Genomic DNA, 24,783 nt, shown 5'->3' on the forward strand with positions numbered 1-24,783 from the left:
CACATTAGTCCCGCCTCAAGCAGTAGCTTTTCTACGACAGGGTTGCCAGACAAGTCTCCTGTTTATTAATTAATAAACATCGGAGATTAGTCTGGATGCCAGGCTAGGAATAGTGACTATCATATTAGGCTACCATGAAATAAATGCCAGTATATTCTGTTTCCATGTAATTACCATCGTTGCTACTACGCTATAGGTGTCATGCCAGTTTTCATTCATTTGCTAAACAATGCTATTACTGTGTTGTGTTTCAGGTAGTGTTTGTATGTTGAATGTACACATAAAACCCTTTTTCTTGTCTTTGGCCAGGACTTCTTTCCTCTACTGCGTAAAAACAGTCTAAAGGGTCTTTGTTTCACGCTATGATTTATAAAATGTTGTGGTTTGCGATGGAGCTGGGAGTGACTTCATTTGTGCACATAAGAATGGCGGTTTGGCCCCGCGTCCCTCCCCCGGACTGTTGAATCGAGCTACATTTTTTTTTTTTCCAAGACAATTGGCATTGAGCTTTGTGTTTCTGGGAATTGACTTGTGGTCAAAGTGAAACTGTTGAGTAACAAGAAGAAGAAAGAAAAAAAAAAAAAAGCGAAATGAACTCAGGAAAAGAAAGTCTGTGAATGGAGACAGACTGTGGGAGGATTCAGCACAAAAGGCACGAAACAATCCACAGCTTTATAACCCCCGACAAGCCTTTCATCTTCACACGCTCCGAGAGATCTGGAAGAGCTTCAGTCTATACAATCCAAAAATGTGACTTTCATATAACACTGGAGTGGCATTTTTCAGAAAACACTTAAAGGAATAAAACAGCTTTCAGTAACAATGTCTTCAGATCAGTGAACAACAAAAAGAAAAACTTTGTTGAAGAGTTGTCTCGCGGTGATGTGAATGGAGTATGCATCCTGGCACACATTAAATGAACTCTTAAAAAGCCCCTTCTAATACCAGAGAAAGGGAACGGTGAGACACAAACATTTCAAACCCATGTGCCAACAAATACAGCATTGTAATTGCGTTGCATGTTATAAATGTGAGTGTGCAAGTACAATGCAATGAGCAAGTTACCAAAGACTCGCCAACTCGGTCACGCATGGATCAGTTAATTCCCATTATGTGATTCTCGGTGGAGCAGGCAGTGATAAAGGTCCCAGAGCCCTCTTCCATGTAAGTCCTCCATCATTGGTTTCTCTTAACAAAACAGTCCTGTAGCTTGGTCAGTCGTTCAGTCGTTCAGCACGGAAACATAGAGCTAGTTGTGTACTGATTTACAGCGCTCAAGCTATTGCCTTCTCTTTTCTATACAGTACTTATTGCCCTTTTGTAAATGAATGAAGATACACTGTGAGCAGCAAAACCGAGCAAAAGCTTATGTCCAAACAGAAGAGACTTTGAAAGACTTTGAACCTTTTGGACGGAACTGCCCCATGGTGCTGCAAATGAGCGCATGGATACAACAAAGTACGATATAAGTCTCTTGTTCCATTCAGTCTTCAGTCAATCTTCATTTACTCTCAGTGGCTGTGTTTGTTGGCGTCCGTTCTCCCTCGATAGAGTTTGAGCCCGTCCTCACAGCGTCTCGTACAGTAACATGCCGCTGAAGACCGTTAAGGGCTCGGAGGAGTAGCCCAGTCGGCCCGTCACCAGGTCGATGCACACCGTGTCTCCGGCCTCCAGTGGCAGGATGATGTTGAACACGGCCACAGCCCCGGGGATGTGCTTGGCCTCGGCCATGGGCTTCTCCAGACCCTCGGGCTGGTACCCGGCCGAGTCCACCCGCGCCACCCCGGTGTTGGATTTGGACAGGACCGCCTCGATTTTCATGTTCTTGTGCCCTGTCAGGATGCCACTGAAGAAGTACTTTCCACGAACCGGAGCCGTGAAGGAACCTGAAGGACAAGGAAAGAGTTAGATTATATTTTCAATCAAGGTAATGCTGTTTCAGACTAGAGCCAGTTTCTTTAATCAACAAGACTTCAACATCCAGGGCCAGATCTTGTGGTTCACAGCGCAGGCTGTAGAGCAGACGACTGCGCAGACGGGGGGCGCTGCTTGCAATCTTCAGTGTCATACCTGGCGCAAAAAGTGGGCAGGACAGGGGGGTGGACAGACTCGCATGGCGATGTTGTGGTGCCGCCCCCTCCCCATGCTTTTCCCAGACCTGCGGAAGGCGGTGGGTTGCGAGGGGGGGGGTTCTCCTGTAAATGCGTAACATGCACGATGCAGGGCAATGTTTAATAAAGATAAAAGAAATAAAAGTGTCCCTCCGCTGCTGCAGCCACTCACTGCAGATCCAAGCTGAGCGGGCGGGACAGAGAGGCAGCCTCGTGTTGGACACCGTTCCAATGCGCAAAGTTACGAAATGTACAGGATTTAATTGATCAGAAACTGTCATATCGGCTGTGGAGGAGTTACAGAGTTATGCAGCAGTTGCAAGAAAACTGTAGCGTGTTGGAACATTTGAGCTACAGCTGCAGGATTCTTGGGCTGAATTGGAAAAAAAAAAAAGTTGCTCTGCGCCCTGAGCTGTGGCTGCACAAGGAGGTAAAGACTGACACACGATGGAAATGTCTCCTTAAAACTCAGATCAGACCTGGTGTTGTGGCACTTGAGGCACGTGTGGTTTGTTTATGGAAAACTGTTTTGGTGTTAGGGGTGAGCGCGTTGATCTACTGTATCAAAGTAAGCCCGAAAACAGACTTTTCAAGGCAATTTCGCTTTTGATTTCAATTTGACGTCGATTCTAAGGAAGAAGACCGAAGAGCGCGATGTAAAGAGGAACATAATGTGAAGGTTGCCACAGAAGAACGGCTCCAAGTGCTGCTTGTAATGAACCACGCCTCAGTCGGCCTCTTTTTCTTAAATAACGCCCTCTCCCTAGTGGCGCAGCCTTTAGCGCAACATGCAAGATCGCGCGTGTACCACGTTGCGTTTAGAGTAGCGCACGGACTGCGCCAGTCACAAGATCTGGCCCCCAGTCTCTTCTCATTCATTTATCCAAAGCATCTTTTCAGTTCGTAAAAATGACTATCATACTTTACATCCAGCAAGTACAGCTGCTGTGGGAATTTTTCACTTCGCTTCAAGCAGTTTGCCAAAAGACGTCTGCCATCACTCAGCGAAATGTGAGGAAAACCTATACTTAAAGTCCTTTATTTACAGCAGGCCTTTAGAGCCAACAATAACCTTGTATCAGATTGATATCCAGATTCCAGACTGTGTTATTGGCCGTCATGACTCAAGCTGCAGGTGGTCAATGACTGTTGAGGTTAAAGCCATGAAATAAGACAAGGGTCATTAGTTGCTCTATTTCCCACTGCTCAGCCTTCTCTAATCTGTCCGGAGACACATTATTTCTGAGTTGAGGTTTATAGGGTGTTTTCTTTTCCCTGTTCAAAACCAAAAAAAGAAAAAAAAGGAATGAAATAAATAATGTTATCTTTTTGGTATATAATTGGATTGATCAAACACAGAGCACATTTTTGATCCTGCAAGTTTTGCATTGTTCTGTGTGGTTATAATTATGCCCGAAAAGCCGTTTGAGGCAGCTTGTTTTGATCATGGCCTGTCGGGTAAACCTCTCTTACCAGGACTACTTTTGAAGCCTTTCATTACAATGGGAAACTCCTGGACAACTAAGAGCTTACACAGCATACACGGCCAGTAGTTAGTCCAAGACGAGGCTGTTTAAGGCGAGATGTCAATTTGAAACTTTTGCTGAACAGATAAAAATATGAGAAAAAAATGTATTGCATTTTTTCTGTCATTTTATGTTTTCACATAAAAATAAGGCATTTTGAGCATTAAAATGGCCAAAATTGCCTATATTTTGGGCAACGAAATCAAAATAATGAATTGAGCCAGATTAAATGTTATGGTTTTATTTTATTGACATATTAGTGACTAAGATTTTTTGGATATTTTGTTTAGTTTTTCAATAAACTAATCATCAGTGAAAGAATCTGTAAAAACTCAAATTCCGCCTGTTTTTTTTTTGGTTTCAAAGCTGAATAAATCAGGCTAGGAATTAGGTATTAAAAAATCCATCTGAAAAACCTTCAAAATCTTGTTAGGTCTCAGACTGTAAAGTTTGGAGTCTGTGGGAGCTTCTATAAGGGCTCAGGCTCTGCCCGAGTGCGGCTTCTCTCATTCAGAGAAAACCAGCCCTGAAGTTTTGTAGCGAGTGCGCATGCTCCGCCCGTTCTCCGACTCTTCCGCTCCAGCGTCTCGTAGGAGGAAAAATACCATATTTGGGTGAAAGCGTCATCACGGGGCCCCTTAGCAGGACACGTGGATGTCAAATCTGTCAATATTTATGAATGAAAACCCGCGGGAAAGACGGACTTTCTACGCGGCGCAGCAGCTACTTCCTGGTTAGCTCCACCTCGCAGACAAAACATCATAAAATAAACATCATGCGGGCGAGTTTTGTCATGTTTATATCTGAAATGAAATCTAAGATGTAAAGGGAGGAAAATAGATACAAATCTCCACTTCGACCACTGCGTGAAAAATCAATACTTTCACCTGCCGTGTCTCGGCTTAAAGGGGCTGGAAGCAAGTTCGCCATTTTATACTCACTACTGCCACCTCAGGCCATATGTGTAACTGCACCTTCTATATTAAGCTCGTGCATGACGGCAATTCGGGCCGAAGTGACACATTTTTGAGTGACCGTACAGGATTTTAGAGGCAGTTGTGGTGAACAGGTCTGAGCTCATTCTACACATTAGGACATGGCTGGAACATGTAGGGGGAGGAAAATACTTAATTTTAACATTTTTAAACTCCTTATAGTCCCTTTAAAGACAACATGTGATCTTTGTCTCACCTGTTCTGGGGTTATAGACGTTATCCTCGTTCACAAAGACATTGTTGAAGGCGATTGTTCCGACTCCTCTCATTGGCTGAGTCAAAGCGGCGGAGAACGAGAGGCGGGGCACGTGGGCATCGGAGCCTGGAAGACCTTCACAACGACAGATACACAATTTAGTATGATAGAATGATGCTGTAGCTCTGCCTCTCACCTTTTAACTTAATTTATCACTCTGACACATACCTCGTTCCCCTCTGAGTCCTGGCAACGACAACAGAGAAAATGCCATTAATCACTGTGAGACTCAAACACTGAGCACAAATTCAAGTCAAATATTTCTTTCTGCAACAATACCTGGAGGTCCCATTGGCCCCAGTTTGCCCTCTCGACCTTGGGGTCCGATTCTACCAGGGGGTCCAGCAACACCCTGAGAGCCTCGGTCGCCCTTCTCTCCTCTGATGCCGGGCAAACCAGGAGGGCCTGCGGATGAAACACACAGCATTTCCTGTCATTTCCTGAAAATGGATCACGTCAGGAAGGTACAAATCTTTGCTGAATGTCCTTCCTGATGCTACTAGCGACGTTGCTTTGACCGGAGCAGCAGGCGATTGACGTAAACCATAACGAACGCTAGCTCAGCCCCACCGTCTTTCCAAATTGATTACTTTGGATGATGTTTTTAAAGGAACAGGCCACTGTTTTTACATACTGAGATATGTTCTTACCTTAGCTTTGACGAGTTCTTTAGGACCTGTCTGATCTTCCCCCGTGCCTTCAGTCACGTAAACACAGCGCAGACGGCGTTAGCATTTAGCCTCTCCCTCTCTCCTCTATGGCTCCAAAACAGGTCAAGATAGAAGCTACCAAGCTCTTCCACGTTTTCCCTATTTAAATATGGTTACGTGAAGTGTTCCACTACAAAGTATAATACACAAAATTAAACAATGTGGATTTTCTAAGCGGATAAAAGGGGGACTATATTGTAAGGCGTAATAATACCAGGAGTAGTTTGGCATCCGCACAGTAAAGTGAAGATTACTGCACGGATTTCAAACTACTCCTGGTATTACTACGCCTTACAATATAGTTCCCCCTTTTATCCGCTTAGAAAATCCACATTGGTTAATTGTGTAATTGTACTTTGTAGTGGAACACTTCACGTAAACATATTTAAATAGGGAAAACGTGGAAGAGCTTGGTAGCTTCTATCTTCGCCTCGTTTGGAGCTATAGAGGAGAGAGGGAGAGGCTAAATGCTAACGCCGTCTGCGCTGTGTTTACGTGACTGAAGGCACGGGTGAAGATCAGACAGGTCCTAAAGAACTCGTCAAAGCTCAGGTAAGAACATATCTCAGTGTGTAAAAACGGTGGCCTGTTCCTTTAAGTCAATGAGAAATGTGTTTTACTGTTTACAGGTGGTTCCAGGAAAACAAAGTGCTGAACATTACAGTACAAACAGCGAATACGGCCAGAAACGTTAGCAAATGTAACTCCCTACAAACAAACTGTGAATCAAGCCTCTCTGTGGTTACTATCAATGATCTATTATCCAGTTCATCATCTTCCTCCTACTCACTCATGACTCCCGGGGCACATCTATCTCCTGTTCGTCCATGGGAGACGATCTCTCTTTCAATATAGTTCTCATCAAGAGTTTTTGTCTCCCACTGGGTTTTTATTGAGTTTTTCCTTATTTACTCACCGGTAAAGTCTTGCTCAAAGAAGTCGTGGAACTCCTTCGCCAGGTCCAGCAGCGAGTTGTTGAGCTTGTGAATGTTGGATCGGACCTTCTCCAGCTGGACGTCCCTGATGTCGTGGATCACGTCTCCCTGCGCCGTCACCGTGGCGTTGAGTCCGTTCACGCAGCTCCAGAGCCCGGTCACGTGCCGGTCCAGACCCTCCTTGATCTTGACCAGGGTGTCGGAGAAGGAGTCGAAGCGGCCGCAGACGCCCTCCAGTTTGGACAGCCTGCGGTCCAGGCCGTCGCTGGAGCGGCGGCACTCGCCCACCTCCGTCACGTAATTCCGGTTCAGGATTTCGATCTCCCTGCCCAAGTTTCCAAATCGTATCTTGGAATTGTCAAGGTGATCTGTCAGGTCTTTCTCCAACTGGTCCACCTTGTGAATGAAAAAACGGCAAACTGATGTAAGCATTATAACCATACACTGACATGGTATTATGTTTGAACCTCTTGACTCCCGCCTGAACCGAGATTTTTTTTTTCATAATTTTTTTGCTAGGTATTCAACTCATTTTTGTAACTTTTTTGTCATTTTTTTTATCACATTTTTTGTAATTTTTTGGTCAAATTTTTATAATTTTTTGGTCAAATTTTTATCACATTTTTGGTCATTTTTTTGTCACATTTTGTCACATTTGTCATTTTTTGTCATATTTTTTTCATCAATTTTTCATCAATTTTTTGTCATTTTTTTGTCAAATTTTTATCACATTTTTTGTCATTTTTTTGTCACATTTTGTCACATTTGTCATTTTTTTGGGTCATTTTTTCATCAATTTTTAATCAATTTTTTGTCATTTTTTCATACATTTTTCATGAAATTTTTGTCATTTTTTTTGGTCAAATTTTTATCACATTTTTGGTAATTTTTTTGTCACATTTTGTCACATTTGTCATTTTTTTGGTCATTTTTTTTGGGTCATTTTTTGTCATATTTTTGTCATCTTTTCGTCAATTTTTAATCCAATTTTTATCATTTTTTTGTCACATTTTGTCACATTTTTGTCATTTTTTCGTACATTTTTTGTCAATTTCTTGTGACATTTTTGCCACTTTTTCCTCAATTTTTTGCCAATGTTTTCTCACTTTTTTGTCACATTTCCATCATTATTTTCGTCTGAGTTTTGTTGCTATTTTCACAGCTTTTTCCCAGAAGCTTTTGCACTGGGGTAAAGCCAAACTGGAGAAAATGTGCTCGGTTCAGGTGGGAGTTAAGGGGTTAAAAATACATTTGTGTCCTTTGTGGCTCATGTACTAACTTTCCCCTTGTCTCTCTCTTCCTTGTCTTGGAAACAGTGTTTGGCTGCTCTACCCACCTCAGGGTCTTGGTCTTTCAACAAAATCCTCCAATAAATACACACTTTCCCCCGGAGCACTTGGTTTATTTTTGTACAACATCTTTTACACACACACAAATATGTGGGAAAATTATCAAAGCCTTGCCGGTCAAAAGTTTGCAGTATATTTTCATAACTGTCCAAATATTGTGTGAAAAAGCTGTAGCCAATATAATCATGACTTTGTTTGATTGACATTGTGTTTTCACAGACCAGAAGGGAATTTATGTTTCTGTGGGCGATACATATAAATGATTGCAGCAATTAACAGTTATTATGCCTATGATAACAGCTCTGTGTTCAGCAGCATAGGGTTGATGTCTCGATTCGGCAAACGGCGGATAATGCATGCTAGGTTTAATCAGTTTAATTGGTTTCCAAATCGCGTTCACAATAGCTTTTGACATGACATGTGGTTTCAAGTCATCAAATATGATATAATATATGTGTCTACCTTTAATCTCTTTAAGGTCAGCACACACTACACAACTTTTCTAGTCGTAAACGATTTTATATAGAATGGGGGGTCCACACTACACGACTGGATTCAGTGCGATTTTCGAACGTCTGGGGGTTCACACTTAACGACTGAGAATCGTCAGAGCGACACACGACACGATTCTGACAAACAGCTGATGTTTTATAACACAGCGCGTCTGTCGTCTCTACGGCTTCAAAAACTGACCCCAAATCTGCAAAGACAGGCCTGTGTTTGTGAGCGTGGGATAACGTGTGTGTCCCGATTGGTCAACGGTGTCAACAGTGTCACAACACCGCAGCGCTAGCTTACTGCTACTACGAAGCTTCAACTTGGCTATAGTTCTGTCAAATGGAGATAAAAGTTGGCGACAGGAAGAAGCGGGACGTATTTCAGTGGATTTAATAAGAAAAGGAGACGGAAGTCAACCTCAGGATGGAGGAGACAGCGGAGAAAGCGGGGAGGCTAGCCGCCGTTAGCGGCAAGGTGAAGCTAAATAGTTTGTCTCCAAACACAGTAAGTGCCGCTAAACTCTGTTCGTGGTTGAAATGTAGCTGGAAAAGGTGGTCGTCGTGAACTTTTGGTGATATAAAGTTGTGCTGTTTGGTGTGTGGGGCTGTGGCCATGAAATGAGTCGTTTGTGCCGCTGGTTTAACAGAGAAGTGAAAAAAGGAGGCGCGGCGGTGTTTTTCTGTCTTTATATCACTCTGTCATTCACATTTGGGACGGTGAAATCACCCACGTTTCTGCCGTGCGTCCAAAATCGGGCTTAAACAATCAAACATGTTTGATTTCCTACGACTGGAGTCTAGTCGCGTCTTTCTACCGCCCACACTACACAATTCCAACGTCAGTCCAGTCGTGACCCCCACACACTACACGACCCGACTCTGTGACTGCCTTCGACGAGACGCAACTCGATTAGACTCGGCACAACTGAGAATTACAGCGAAATCGGGCATAAAAGTCGTCTAGTGTGTGCTGACCTTTAGTCATTGGAGAATTCCCAAAAGAGAGAAAACTTGTTCATAGATGCATCACGCCACTTACCTCTGCTCGGATGTCCTGGTTGGTGTTGCTCAGATCGGTGAGTGTGTTCCCATGTCCCTTCACCGTCCTGCCCAGCCCCTTGAGCGTGTCATTGAAGGAGCCGAAGGTGTTCTTGAACTTGTCCATCTCTCCCTGGATGGACTTCAAATCCCCCCCCAGTCGCCCGTTGTGCACGTTATGCCCGTCCAAGCGCTTGTTCAGATCGTTGATGTTGATTCTGCACTGTCCCGTGCACTCCTCGACCTCCTCCCTGAGGCGCCCCACTTCCTCCTGCAGATTCGAGCACACCTGGGAGCACGTGGACTCCCCGTTGTCCACTTTCCGTCTCAAATCCGTCAGTTCTGTTTGACATTTGTTAAGGCTCGTCAGTGTTGTGTTGCTAAATTTCCTTAAATTGTCTTCCACCCTGCCGCAAACCGAGCAGTCTTCAAGATCGCGTCCTAGAGTCTCAACTTCTGTCACGATCCGATTGAAGCGTTCTCCGTTATCCCCTGTAATTCCTTTGATTTTCTTCACGTCATTGGATAAGATGATCACTTTGTCGACAAGCGAATCTCCAGAAATGGACAAATCGTTTAGCCTCGTGTTGAACTTCTTGATTTCGTCCTGGTTGGCGATCACTTTCCACTCGATGGTCTTGACGGTGTCTTCGGTCCTGTGGTCCTTCGACTTCTTAGCGCAGGTCTCGTTGCACAGTTTCGACGTCTCTCTGAGCCTTTTATCCAAGAACGACGTGACGTTTTCGAGCTGGTTCAAGCGCCGGCTGTGGTCCCTGACTGTATCTCCGAGAACCGCGACATCGAGCTCAACTTTTCCAATTTTGAAGCTGTTATCGTCCAAACGCCCAAGCACTAAATTGCGTAGCTGGGTGACATCTCTTTGCACGGTGTCCTTCAAGTTGTTGCCGGTGTTTGTGCATCTTTGCTCCGTTTTCCTCATGGTGTTGTTAAGCTTCTTCTCCAACTCCCTCAATCTGCTGTTCAGCCTGTCTTCTGAAACTCGCACCTTCCCGCCGCCGCCTGAACCAGCCAGCTCCTTGTCCAGGCGTCCTTTGATGACGTCACATTTGTTGGACGTTGACGTGACCCGCCCCTCCGTGTCCGTGATCCTCTTCTCCAGCTCGGTGAGGGCGTCGCAGCAGGTTTGCGAACGCTCGGATTGGGTGCGGGTGATGTCGAGGCTCGTGCGCACGTGTTGGTCCAGAGAGCCGACCAGCTTCTCCAGCGCCCGGATACGATCGCGGTCCTCCTGCTGCTGCCGCCTCAGGTCCTCCACTCCGGCCTGGACAGAGAGAGTTTACACATTACATCTAATTTTCTCAATCTTTCACTGGTGATGCTAAGGCGTCTTTGCAGGTGTAGTGTAGACCAGTGTTTTTCAACCTTTGTTGAGCCAAGGCACATTTTTTTCATTGAAATAATCACGAGGCACCACCAGCAGAAAATGTTCTAATCAAAGTGTCTTGGCGAGGAACACCGTATAGTCTCACTAGCCACAATGCCTCAATACATCACTAATTCTCTTGTCTCAAAGAAAATAACTACCTGATATGGAAGAGTATAATATGGTTACTCTGCCGATCACTAGACAGCACAGACACTCGAAAACGGTACATTATTTGTGGATAATAATGCATTTGTTTAAAAAAAAAAAATAGGTGAGATTGGATAATTTCCCAAGGCACACCAGACAATATCTCACGGCGCAGTGGTTGAAAAACACTGGTGTAGACAGTTGTAGCAGTCCTGTTTTAGACTTGGTATACTCTAGATCAGGGGTTCTCAACCTGGGGCCGGGACCCCCAAGGGGGTTGCGAGACAAATTTGGGGGGTCTCCAGAGCATATAGATAAAAACATATATTTTAATATTGTTATTATTATTATGGTATTGTAGCATGCATCCTATTTTAGGGTGCAATTATTTGTTTCTAAATTTGATTCATTTTATTTAAGCCATTGTTTTTTCTTCTTCTTTTTAAGAATTATACAGGTTAATGTCCCTGTTTTTCCCACGGTCTGACCCGGGCAGGGGTCACAATCCTAATTAACTGTCATAATGGGGGTCGCAGCTCCAAAAGGTTGAGAACCACTGCTTTAGATGTAGGTTATAGTCCTTTATAATCATTGGTTTGGATCTGGTGGTACACAGAATAAAAGTTTGCTTGAACACTTGGTATGAAAAGGTTGAATTATACAGTTGTGAAATTCCCACAACTCTAAACAACCCACTTCCAAATGACAATGTGATAAAACCATTACAACAATCACATAAATGAGTAAGATTAAGATTAAGATTAAGATACACTGTTTAACTCGATCTCCTCAACAATGGCTAGTAATATTCCATAAAATACACAGAAAAAACAGTATCTACGTTCACCTGGCAGGCGGAGCAGGACAAAGTGACCCTCCTCTCCAGCTCGGTGAGGATCTGCTCCTTCAGAGAGTTGATCTGAGTCCCGCTGACTCCGCCCCCTCGGCCTCCGCCCTCCAGCTCGTTCCCTCCGTTCACCAGGTGGTTGTTAATGTTCAGCAGCGTCTTGTCGTGCACCTGCAGAAAGAGACACACAAACAACATATTCCACTGGATGTGTTCATGTTCAGCAACTCAGCGGAGGACACTGGCCAAATGATTCTACAGCGAGGCTTCTTTTCAAATGGGAAACTTATTTGGAATTTGGAATTGGCACCATAATGGATTGTAAATTTTGAGGGACTAGTTTTGTATCAATGGAAAGCCACCCATTCTCAAACAGATTGTCCAGCTGTGAGTGCGTACCTCTGTCCTGTTGTAGAGTTGGTCCAGCTTGTTCTGAATGTTGTTGATGGTTTCCTTCATGTGGGGCTGCGCTGAGTCGGACGGGATTATGGCACCCGTCAAGTCGGGACTGTGAGGAATGGACAGAACAGTTTTTTTAGTCTCGCGTTAGCACAGCTGCAATGACTAATGAACAGAATGAAATTACAAATGTCCAGTCCATAAATATGAGATTCTACAAAGTGCCTCAGAGCTTCTACTGTGTGGGTGAAGAACAAATACTACATCCAACATACTACACGCACTACATGAGCTCAGACAAACACGTGGTTTAGAGGGGATTGTTCGACCCTTCTTTTGTAAAGGCAAGCTTGGCCAGCCAGATCCGTTCCATTTCTTAACAAAGTGAAGCAAAGCGATTTTTAAATTACATCGGACAATGGGCAGTGAAAGTAAGTTTTTTTTTTTCAATCAACTTCACAGAGATTGAACTAATTGCTTTAAAGAATTAGGACGATTGGCCAAGCTTTGCAAAACTAAAGCTCATTAGCGTTCTGGCTAATGAGAATCTACAGAATAAACAACGCTACAGCCAACATTCTTGAGCAGAACTGAAGTCTCTCATTAGAATGGTGGCTCTTGCATGAGTAGCCGATAAGTGAGGAATCTAAACTAGTGCCTAAGAGTGCTGACAATAACATACAAGAATATCAATCAAGTAAAAATAATACTCACTTTGACGACCGAGTTCTTATTCGACACCTACAGTAACCAACATGATGGTAAGTGTCTCTATACTGTATCATAATTCCACTGTATTGAAAACTATTTCAGGCTGTACACGTTTCAGATTGACACCCAGAGATTAGAGTGTTTTATTCATTTTAAACAGGTACAAATTCTTTCCTTTTTTTGCCCCTTAAAGGAGACGTATCGTTATAATGTTGGCCCTTCGTTAAAGGGGCTGGATGCAAGTTGGCCATTTTGTACTCAGTACTGCCACCTCAGGCCATATGTGTAACTGCACCTTTTATATTAAAGGGATATTTCAGGACTTTTGACATAGGAACTCATTTCCTAGTTATCCAGAGTGTTGTTGATTTCTGGAGATATTGTTTTATGTAATTCATGCAGTTCTTACATTTGAAGAGTCGAGTGGCGCAAGGCTATAGTGCAAGGCTAGCGCATTTCTATGGTAACAGCTAGCTGACCACCACACCAGACTACCGATATAAAAGTCTGTGTCGATTGAATAATTTTTGGAATAAAACTGACCTTGCATCACATGAATTATCGCATTTGAGGGACTATTTTCTAGCAGATCACTCCGCCGCTGCGTAGCTTATACAACCACAAAGATGATGCTGCTCAAATATAAGGTATTTTAAATGCAAAATGGTTAAAATTACTCTATTGACACAGACATTTATATGGTTAGTCTGGTGTTATAAGTGATTTGCCTCAGGTGCTCTGTGGAGCGGGTCAGACTGTTTATAATGCAGGCTAGCTGATACCATAGAAATGTGCTAGCCTTGCATTAGCCTAGCGCCACGAAACTCTTCAAACATAAGAACTGCATGAATTACAAAAAAAAATATCTCCAGAAATCAGCAACACTCTGGATAACTAGGAAATGAGGCCCTGTGTCAAAAATCCTGAAATATCCCTTTAAGCTCGTGCATGACAGCACTTTTTTAGTGGATTTTAGAGGCAGTTGTGGTGAACAGGTCTGGGCTCATTCTACACATTAGGACATTAGTTTTAACATTTTTAAACTCCCTATAGTCCCTTTAATAAGACCTTTAATAGGCTATTTCACTTATTTCAGTTTTGTGAAACCCTCTTCATTTGCTTTGTCTGCATCTCCAGGATTATGTTGCATCAAGATGAGAACAAAACTCAAACTCACATTTTCACTCCTTACTATTTGTTTCCCCTTACAGGCTACTGAGGTGCTTTAATCTGTGAATTACAAGTCGACTTTCATTTGCAAACCACATCTTGCTTTATACACTTTTTAAAGGAACCACTAAATGCAGAGATTTCCCTATGAATGAATGAATTGATGGATGGATTGTTTTCCCTATTTCTGTCTTCATACACAAACACATGCACAGATTCTGTCAGCGATATCCACTCTGGAACACACAAGCGGCGTCCAACATGGCACAGCGCGGCGGACTGTATATCATATTTACAAACAACCCCACGGTGCATCTGGTAGAAACATAAATATGGATGGAAACGCTCCATTAGCCCCCGTGTTTACATGTGGAGTTCTCATTAGGGCCACGATAAATACACAATGCAAAGCTCTGTCTGTGCAGCTCGGGATTGTGTGGCCAAAACCGCAAAGAATTCTGGGATTAGTCGCACATTCTACAAACCACAATGCGGATTTTGAAATGTAATAGCGTGTCAACAAACATGTCGGATTCTGCCTGCATCGCTATATCTTTGACATTTGATCTTGCAAACGACAGCACATCCACAATGACTCACAGATCACTTAACTATAAGAACAAGTAGAGGCATTTTTATATGGTTTGGCTGGTGTGTAAGTTGTAAATTGTACGTACAGTTTTTGGTTGATGCCGTTGACAGTGGACTGCATGTTGTGGAAGTCTTTGGTCAGGCCGCGGATGGTCTCCTCCAGCTGCCGGATCTTCTCGCTCTGATCTGCAAAAGAGTGCAGCCAAGATCAGAAAGCGAAACAACAACAAAAACGACCCAGAATGCAGGTTATTTATTCTTCAACCCCCATATATCTCCTGAAAATGTACTCAAGGCTGCAGGCACCAAGCAGCTGACTTTAAAGAGGGGGTGTTCTGCTTTTTTCAATCACATAGCACCAGTCTATATCACACTACAATGATGACAAACCTTCTGTTGGTCTGTAAATGCAGTAAATTAGAATAACTGCCTTGTATAAAATGTCTCTCTCAAAATGGCTGTAGTGAATGTCTTGAAATAGGCCTCTGCCTCTTTAAGAACCTCTGAGCCTTTCCGACACGCCCCCTCCACACGCTGTCTGTATAGGCTGTAAAAATAATGGACGTCTTATGCTCACTCCTCCCTGTTTTACCATAATGACCACGGTCGAGGGGGAATTCATGGAGGATTTACAGACTCCCCCTCCCCAGCTCTGACGAAGCATGTTCCTAAAAAGGGCATAAGGGCGGGATTTTGACCGTAGACTCGGCCCTTGCGTGACGTGTAGCTCGCGCTGCTCCAATGCGAACAGTCCGACCCTCGTTAAGTACGAGATTTCAAACATTCTTTTTACGAAAACCAGCCTGGTTTCATATATTGTGACTAACCCAGCGTTATCTCAGGAGGGAGATCTAGCCTAGTCTAGTGTTGAAACAATTGAAACCAGGTGTTAAGTTGTTTTTAAGGTGTCTAAACTCCAATGCTTTTCAATGGGGGCCTAGCGGCGATATGGAGGTACTACAGCAATGGCGGCCCCCAGGGTCGTGATCATAAAGCAGAGCAGCCGGCGCCCATTGGCTGTCCGTGGCATCAGTGGGGAGGGGGTTCTGCTGAGGAGCAGTGGTTGGTTACTCGGCTGGTGATGAAAGCTCGGAGGCGTCTCCAGGAGGTGGGGGGCGTTCCTAGGAGGACTCAGGCAAACCTATCCCTAAAATGGCCGCCATCAGAGTTTTTACAGATTACTCAAAAATATGTGAATGTGCCAAGGCAACACTTCAGGCATGTTTTTAATGAGGGAGTGACAGAATAACATGATGTAAAGCTTGAAAAAGTCCACTTTGCATAATAACCTCCCCTTTAATTTGATCACAAAGTGTCTCCAAACTGCAAGGGGGCAAAGTAGAATTCACTCCGTCTATGGTGAGCGGAATTGGGCCAACTTTATGTGAGATTCCTGTTTAATAATGAAACAATGTTGACTTCATGGAGCAGCCTCAAAGTCACTGGCTTGTGACTGCGCTCGGCCACTAATGAACAAAACGGAGAATGAGAGTTATGTAACAGTGTGGAGGGAAACTTTACAGGCTTCTAACAAATGCCATGTATACACAGTCAAACTATAGACATGTTTGTTTATCCAGATACGGTAGTTAAAGTTTAGAGGGACCCCAATAAATGGCCTTTACGATGTGGACACAAAGACCACACGGGGAGGCACAATCTTGATGTTATTGTCACGTATTCTATGTAAAATTGTGTAAATAATTTGATTGCAGTACAAGCAGGGCCGTGGGAAGATATTTTGGCTAGGGGGTGCTGAGAGACAAGATTGCCCCCCAAAACGCTATTTCTTTGCTTATTTCCTATTTAATTTAATTTATTTAATTCCCTTAACTCCCATCTGAACCGAGCAAATTTTCTCCAGTTTGGCTTTACCCCAATCCAAAAGCTTCTGGAAAAAAGCTATGAAAATAGCGACAGAACTGAGACAAAAACAATGATGGAAATGTGACCAAAAAAAGACAAAAAAAAAAAAAAAAAAAAAAGAAATTGACCAAAAAATGACAAAAAATTGACAAAAAATGACAAAAATGACCCAAAAAATTGACAAAAAAATGACAAAAAATGACAAAAATGACAAAAAAATGACAAAAAAATGGACAAAAAAATGACAAAAATTGACACAAAAAAGACTAAAAATGACAAATAAATGACAAAAAAATGACAACAAAAATGACAAAAAAATGACAAAAAAATGACAAAAAAATGACAAAAAAATGACAAAAAATTGTCAAAAAAAGTCAAAAAATGACTAAAAAAATGGACAAAAAAATCACAAAAAATGAAAAAAAATGCTTCACTGAAACAAAATCATAATTATGCAACTGATGTTATCCTTCTAAATAAGAATAAACCTGTCTCTTCAATAAATACACACACACTTTAAGGAATGTCTAAACAATGACCTACATATAACACACTTCCTGTACCTGCCCCTCCTCTCTGCCCTCCTCCTCCTCCTCCTCCTCCAGGATTGTACCCCGTCTGGGTCACTCTGGGACGTCCCGTGTGGGTCGTCGTGGGGACCCTGGGCCCCTCGTGGCAGTCCTCGCCGGAGTAACCGTGGCAACACTTCCACTCCATCTCCGTCACCATCTTGTAGGCCACCTTATACCGGGGCCTCCTGTACGTCCGGTATCTGCACAGAAAATCACACGTTTACAGATGACGGGACAACATTTTTACATCAACAAGTCCTCATTTTGTTTTGGGATTTGATGTTTTGATTTCATGGCTGTCACCAGAAAACGCAGGCGCTCCGATTCATTGACAGGATGTTGTTTATGGAAGAGAAGGTCAGACGTTTTGCAAAAGAAACACCACCCGAAGTCTTGCTTACTCGATCCTTCTTCCCCCATGTGCCAACGGTGCAAACCATTCTGCCATTGGACAGCAGCGCAGCAGCAAAGCATAACAGCAGAAATCCCACAGTGAGCTGCCTACACTATATTTTAATGTGCAATGACTCACAAGATGTCGGAAAATTCCTCCAAATCACGCGCTGCTGATGGATTGGATTAAGAGCGCGCTGTAAACTTAAAATGTTATTCATGTTCCCCCTTCCAGCAGCCTTTGACCTGCACTAAATCTATGTACAGTCCCAAAGTCCAATATTTGATCTGGAGACGCTATTTGTAACTGCGTCATGAATGTCCCCCTCTGAGGAGATTCTCATTCACTGCAAAGAAAATAGCTACATTTATGGCAGAAATCGAAGTAGCGCTGAATTAAAGTGGGCCTTCTGTTTGCCAGCCCACAAGTATTTACACAGGTACAGGCGCCTGTGTTTCAGTGCCATAGAAAAGACGGCATCTTCCAGGTTTTGGGTCTGAGAGCGTGAGAGTGAGAGGGTCTGACATGGTCACAGACGGAAAACGCAAACGTGAGCTGAAGCTGTGCAGGCGGGAGGAGAGAAAGGCAGAGGAAGGCAGGAATAAGATGGTTATACTTTACAATAACAACATACATTTAAGCCTTTATAAAGCTTTGGTTGATACTTAATCCATAATGTATAGTATAAGCTTTCCTATAGTTCCTATGGTCCTCAAAAACAACCGATATATTGAGTCCATCACTTAAGTGTTCCTCTATGTTTAACCTCTTAACTCCCGCCTGAACCGAAAGGATCTTTTTCCTCACGTCATCAGATTTTTTTTCCATCATTTTTTTGTTGGGTATTCAACTCATTTTTGTAACTTTTTTGTTATTTTTTTGTCACATTTTTGTCATTTTTTCGTCATTTTTTTATCAAATTTATGTAATTTTTTTGTCACATTTTTTCAACATTTTTATCATTTTTTCTTCATTTTTTAATCACATTTTTTTGTCATTTTTTTGTCATTTTTTTGTCATTTTTTGTCATTTTTTCGTCCAATTTTAATCAAATTTCTGTCATTTTTTCGTCAAATTTTAATCAAATTTCTGTCATTTTTTGTCACTTTTTTTGGTCCATTTTTTTTATCATATTTTTGTATTTTTTGTAACATTTTGTCACATTGTCATTTTTTTGTCATTTTTTTGTTATTTCAAATTTGTATCTAATTTCTGTCATTTTTTGTCACATTTTTGCCACTTTTTCATTATTATTTCGTCATTTTTTTATCACATTTTTGTCACATTTTAGTCATTTCTTTGTCTTTTTTTGGTCCATTTTTTATCATATTTTTGTATTTTTTTTGTAACATTTTTGCCACTTTTTCATTATTATTTTGTCTTTTTTTTTTATCACATTTTTGTCACGTTTTTGTCATTTCTTTGTCTTTTTTTGTCAATGTTTTCTCACTTCTTTATCACATTTCCATCATTGTTTTCGTCACAGTTTTGTTGCTATTTTCTCACCTTTCGTCCAGAAGCTTTTGGACTGGGGTAAAGCCAAACTGGTGAAAATGTGCTCGGTTCAGGTGGGAGTCAAGGGGTTAAAGTCTAGTCATCTTCACCAAACTTTTTTCTGATCAAGCCCGTGGCCAAACTCTCCTCCTCACACTGTTTAGCATGTCTGCCGATACTTCAGCTATTGTGTGACTGTTGTTTTGCCCTGCAGCTTGTTCAGAAGGAGTGCAAAGTGGGAAAGTGATATATCCTGACTTAAGTGAATAAATGCATTATTCGACATCTCTGAGAGTGGGAGACGGTGCCGGCTGGAGGCTCCATGAACCTCATTCCTGGAATAGCCCGGGTTTAGAGTGAAGCTTCACAGATCAAGGCCGAGTCAGGAGCAAACATCCACCGTGTTTTTGTATTTTGAAGCGGCGCATCTTTGAAGTATAACACATGCCATGTTTTACAGACACAGAACATGAAGGCTGTGTTTAAAGGAACAGGCCACCCTTTATTCCATACTGAGATATGTTCTTTCCTGAGTTTAGACGAGTTGATGCGTACCTGTCTGTAGTAGTAACACCTTAGGAGCAGTAATATCTTCACTTTACTGCTCGAAGTGCTATAGTGTCGAAGTGTTATTACACATTATAGTACCCCTTTTCATCCACTTAGAAAAGAACATTTTGAGTACCGTAAATGCTCTAATATAGGCCGGGGCCTTTATTTACTCAAGGGCATCTAGGACCAGGCCTTTATTGGAACCAGGCCACAATTAGAGACAGGCCTTTATTTCTATTTGAGCAAAACGGACGACCAGGAAAATGAAGAAAACAAGATTTTTGTCCAATTGCTCCTAAAATATTAGGTTCATTTATTAACATTTCAAACCCTCTCCCAGCGGCTGGAACATCGACGCCTTTTATTTTGTCGGGACAACAGGAAGTGTTTTGTTGCTGTTAGCGGAGCTTTGACATCAATGTCACTGCAGGTTTCTGTTTCGTTTTTACTGGACCGGATTATTTGTTGTTATCTTGTGTAAAAGGCGAGTTTAGACGGAGCGTTTGTGTTTGTGATCGATCATGAGACTGACCCGAGAGAAGACGAGACGCTCGCGCTGATGGGAGGAGTTATTTTGAGGCGTGGGACTGACCTGCACACGGAGCAGCTGGACGTGCTTTGAAGACGCGATGGAGACTTTATTAAAACCCTGGAGGGTCACACAACATTTGTTGCTTTCCCTGTTTCTACAAATAGTCACAGGAGGTTTGAAAAGTGGCTAAATCTGTGTCAAAGTTACGCTCGGATCAGCTCCTCCGCAGCGTCCCCCTCGGCCCGGGTTCCCGTTTGTTACTTCCTGCATGTGAGTTTTCATTTACACCAGTATGAGACAAATTCCTAACATGGGGAATATTTCTACCGCTATAGTTTCTAATAAAAGCCCCGGCCTGTTTTAGAGACCGGCTTTAATTTGCCTCCGCCAGCCGCGAACCCGGCCTCTGTCAGAGACCCAGCCTTTGTCAGAGACCCGGCCGCTAATAGAATACAGGCCAGAATTAGAGAATTTACGGTAACTATACTTGGATCGTGTAACTCGTCAGGTAAGAACATATCTCAGCATGTAAAAACGGTGTCCTGTTCCTTTAAGAACAGAGGTCATTCTTTTATAAACAGTAATCTGCAATGCTATTCTTCACTAAATCTGACTGCTCTGGAAGGCACACAGACAGCTATGTTTGCGGTCTGTTTGAGTAGGCTCTCAGTCATCCAGGAATATGATTTGTTTTATTGCAGGAAATTGTTGTAAACATGATTCATTTTATTGTATTTCCCTGCTTTAAGAAAATTAGACTCCAGTTCCCGCGTCAGTGACTCGGTGAAGTTTATTGCTGACTAAATGGGAAAACAGACTCACTCCGTAATACATTTCGTGCAAAGTGAGAGTTAAGCCATTTTCCTTCTTGCTCAGATCCTTTTGGGAACTCTCGAAACCATTAGCTCTGGTCCGCTCTGGCGCTCGCCCTGGCGCTCCCTTGTGTTCCAGACACCTTCCTGAGCGGAGGTTTGTGAGATCCCAGACACATGAAAGGCCTGGGCGGAGAAGAAGAAAGAGGAGAAGCGAGAGGAGGAGCAGAGGAGTCTCTCTCTTTTTTGTGTGTGTGTGGGACAGGAAGTCAGAGCAGATTAGCCGAGATTACAACGTGGGAATCAAAGGACACGGTAAACGACAGGACTCACGCCACTCTGGGACACTGGCCCCACGTGCACCGCTGGTAATCCGGTTTGATGTACGTCTCCACGCCGTCCTCCATCACACAGCTCACGGTGCGCGTCACCACGTAGGCGCACCAGTTCCTGAAGAGAGCAAGGGAAGAGAATGTTACGTGTTTTTCTTTATGACATTAAAATAGATAACAGTGTATTAAAGTATATAGTGTATTGGAGAGGGACATATTGCAGGTCTAAACTATTTTTCTTCCCTCCCCTAACATTGTGGTTCTGTGCCATGAAAACTTGTAAACAAAGAACTTGTCAAATCCACACAGGAAGGTGTTTTATTACTGCACAGATTCAATGTTTCTCAGTAGATTCATAAGCAGGTTTATCCAGTGTTTATGAATAATCTAGAAAAGGTTTCACAGTGACATCTCCTATCAATGTCACCTTTACTCATAATGCAGATTAGACGAGGGCAGGCAATAGTGTCAGATTCTGGTATCGGATATCGAAAATACGATGTCGAGTTTTGGCTCCAAATATCCGATACTGAACCGATACCTGCCGACTAAATCTAAGTGAATATAGGCTGTATGCCATTTTGAAGAACTCAATGGCTGAGTTAGTTTTATTCTCTGCAAACCCATTTTTGATCACCGCACTGCAAAAAGTAATTAACTAGATCAGTATAAACATCTCAATTTGAGCATAATAATCCAAATTTTTGTTGTTTTGACTAGTTGGGCATTTGTTCTATATTATTTCACTTGTTCTGAGATGTTTCTGACTCGTTTTGATACATTTCGTCCTTATTTCAGGTCATTTTCTTTGCCACTGGGGTAAGAAAAACGGTCTTAGCTCATTGGCAATTTTACTTTCTTATTTCAAGCGAGATTTACCCTAGAACTGGTCTGAAATGTCCTCAAACAAGCAAAGTAAACTTGGTCCGATCAGGAAAAGTGTCTAAATGAGTGAAAACCGCTCAAAACAAGATACATTTCCTCAATTCAAGTCATTTAAGCCAATGCTTGATATTTACTTTTTGTAGTGCGTGCAAAATGCTGCGGCTAGCAACCTCACCTCAAATAAATCAAAATCAGTGTTTGTATTTTAGTTTATGAAATGCTGTGAAGGAATATCAGATCAAATAAATGTGTTATGCACAAGTTGTAAAGATCAGATACATTTATGTGAGTTGTTCATATTAATGTAACCTAAATAGCCGGTCATATCTTTATGTAGAAAAGTCCAGTTATTCTTGGTTAACGTTTTTCCATTACAGTTTGTGAGAGAAAATGAGACTTTATTGAGCTCACACTGGAGAAAAGAGGGGTTTTTTTTTCTTCTGCTAAGTACTTTTAAAGGGGGGGTATTGTGCAAAATGGACTTTTTCAAGCTTTACATCATGTTATTCTGTCACTCCCTCATTAAAAAACATGCCTGAAGTGTTGCCTTGGCACATTCACGTATTTCTGAGTAATCTGTAAAAACTCTGATGGCGGCCATTTTAGGGATAGGTTTGCCTGAGTCCTCCTAGGAACGCCCCCACCTCCTGGAGACGCCTCCGAGCTTTCGTCACCAGCCGAGTAACCGACCACTGCTCCTCAGCAGAACCCCCTCCCCACTGAAGCCACAGACAGCGTGTGGAGGGGGCGTGTCGGAAAGGCTCAGAGGTTCTTAAAGAGACAGAGGCCTATTTCAAGACATTCACTACAGCCATTTTGAGAGAGACATTTCATACAAGGCAGTTATTCTAATTTACTGCATTTACAGACCAGCAGAAGGTTTGGTCATCATTGTAGTGTGATATAGACTGGTGCTATGGGACTGAAAAAAGCAGAATACCCCCCCTTTAAGAAAGTCTCTATCGGTTAATATCGGATATACTCAAACCCCCAGTTTCGGTATTGGAAGCAAAAAAGTTTAACATTTATTAACGATTGCATGTTTATATAACTAATTCCTCCACCAACCACTCTCTCATACCCCACTCACACAAGCTACCTGGTATTCCCTCACGGCCTCCCATTCATTCTGAGATCAGACCAGATCAGACAGTCAAATAATAATTATAATACAGCGATATTTTCTTTGGGCCGCAACCCAAAACACAAGCGGAAGAGAAAGACTTGCTAATGGGACCGGGAGGTTAGCCAAAGAACTTCAGCTATGCGACTTTGAAACATCCAAATGTCAAATTAAGCCTCTGTAAAGCTTTTATTATTGCTCCAAGTAATCTTAAAAAAAAACAGCATTCTTGATCTGAGTGTCCTTCGTGTCCTCAAAATGTCCGCCCTCCCTCTCCCCCTCCGTCAGCTCCTCCGTCTGTCCTCGTCTCCGCGACCTCCCCGTGACCTCTGCATATCTGTCTCCTTTTCAGAACAAAGGAAACATTTAAGACGCTTAGACTTTGTCCGTCATCATTTTCATATTACTGTCCCGGGCCGCGATTTCCTCGTGCCTATTATGGTCAGGAACTGTCACCGCAACATCCATAAGAGCAGAGACTGTTTATGGGCAGATACTGAGCTGGTCAAAGAGGAATGAGAAACGACTGCCAACGTCACAGTGTCGAGCGTTTCTGCATATCATCATCACAATGTTTTCACTCTGTCTTGCTTTGTATGACGAGCTGAACAGGAACGTATTGGTTCTCTTATTGGGCTAATCGACTTTGGAGATCAACTGTGATTTTTCTGCTCGAGTCCTGACAAGAACCAGGAAATACGAGCATATTAGTCCAGTGCTCCGGTCTCTGCACTGGCTTCCTGTCAACTCAGAGAATAGACTTTAAAACAGCTCTGCTTGTTACAAGTCTTTTCATGGTTTAGCACCAAAGTCCATCTCTGACATGTTAGAGCCGTATGAACCATCTCGGGCCCTGAGAACTTCAGGGAGGGGCCTCCTGGTGGTTCCCAGAGTCAGGACTAAACACGGTGAGGCTGCGTTTCAGTTTCATGCAGCTAAAATCTGGAACAGTCTTCACGAGGATGTGAGACAGGCCTCAACTCTGACAATGTTCAAATCCAGGCTGAAAACAGTTATTTTTACCCGTGAATATGACTGAAAGTATTTTATCTACACTCTTGCCTTTCACTGTAATTGATTAATTTTATGGAGAAGAGGAGAAGGAGCGACAAAACAGAGGTTAGGCAACTTTGTGTGAACGAGCAAGAAAAATAGTGCTCAAGACAAATCGAAACAGTGCTCAAGACAGAGCGAGTCCAAACAAGACTTAAAAATAGTGTCAAGACAGAGAGCGAGTCCAAACAAGACTTAAAAATGCATATAACTGAAAGTATTTTATCTACACTCTTGCCTCTTACTGTAATTGATTAATTCTATGTTGATGTTTTATTGATTGTATTTGTTTTCTTATATTTATGCAACTGTGAAGCACTTTGAATTGCCGTGTGTATGAATTGTGCTCTACAAATAAACTCGCCTTGCCAAAGTAAACATTGTGATCAGATAAAACCAAGAATCTTACTCTCTTCAGCACCTCCTGAACCCTTCAAACTGAAACTGCAAACGATCTCATAACCCTGCTCTCAAATGCCTTAGGTCGGATCCTCCCCTC

The 24,783-nt window shown here is 42.6% G+C and overlaps 1 protein-coding gene across 2 annotated transcripts in view; it reads right to left on the reverse strand.

Moving 5' to 3' along the window:
* Window positions 1-1,265: 1,265 nt before the first annotated feature.
* emilin1a (elastin microfibril interfacer 1a) overlaps window positions 1,266-24,783 on the reverse strand; it is a 62,216-nt gene continuing 38,698 nt past the window's right edge. The window contains exons 2-13 of one of the 2 annotated variants that reach the window (XM_079571800.1): window positions 21,225-21,341; window positions 17,099-17,307; window positions 14,756-14,855; window positions 12,912-12,938; window positions 12,198-12,306; window positions 11,799-11,969; window positions 9,419-10,699; window positions 6,515-6,929; window positions 5,168-5,293; window positions 5,057-5,074; window positions 4,829-4,963; window positions 1,266-1,886 (exon numbers count right to left, since the gene is read on the reverse strand). In XM_079571800.1, the coding sequence (XP_079427926.1) occupies window positions 1,567-1,886; window positions 4,829-4,963; window positions 5,057-5,074; window positions 5,168-5,293; window positions 6,515-6,929; window positions 9,419-10,699; window positions 11,799-11,969; window positions 12,198-12,306; window positions 12,912-12,938; window positions 14,756-14,855; window positions 17,099-17,307; window positions 21,225-21,341 (3,028 nt within the window). In that variant the 3' untranslated portion in view covers window positions 1,266-1,566. The remainder of the gene's footprint in view (window positions 1,887-4,828; window positions 4,964-5,056; window positions 5,075-5,167; window positions 5,294-6,514; window positions 6,930-9,418; window positions 10,700-11,798; window positions 11,970-12,197; window positions 12,307-12,911; window positions 12,939-14,755; window positions 14,856-17,098; window positions 17,308-21,224; window positions 21,342-24,783) is intronic. The other variant, XM_079571801.1, reaches the window with a different exon arrangement.

Source organism: Gobius niger (genome assembly GCF_951799975.1).
Source record: "Gobius niger genome assembly, chromosome: 15".
In the NCBI taxonomy this organism is placed as follows: Eukaryota; Metazoa; Chordata; class Actinopteri; order Gobiiformes; family Gobiidae; genus Gobius; species Gobius niger.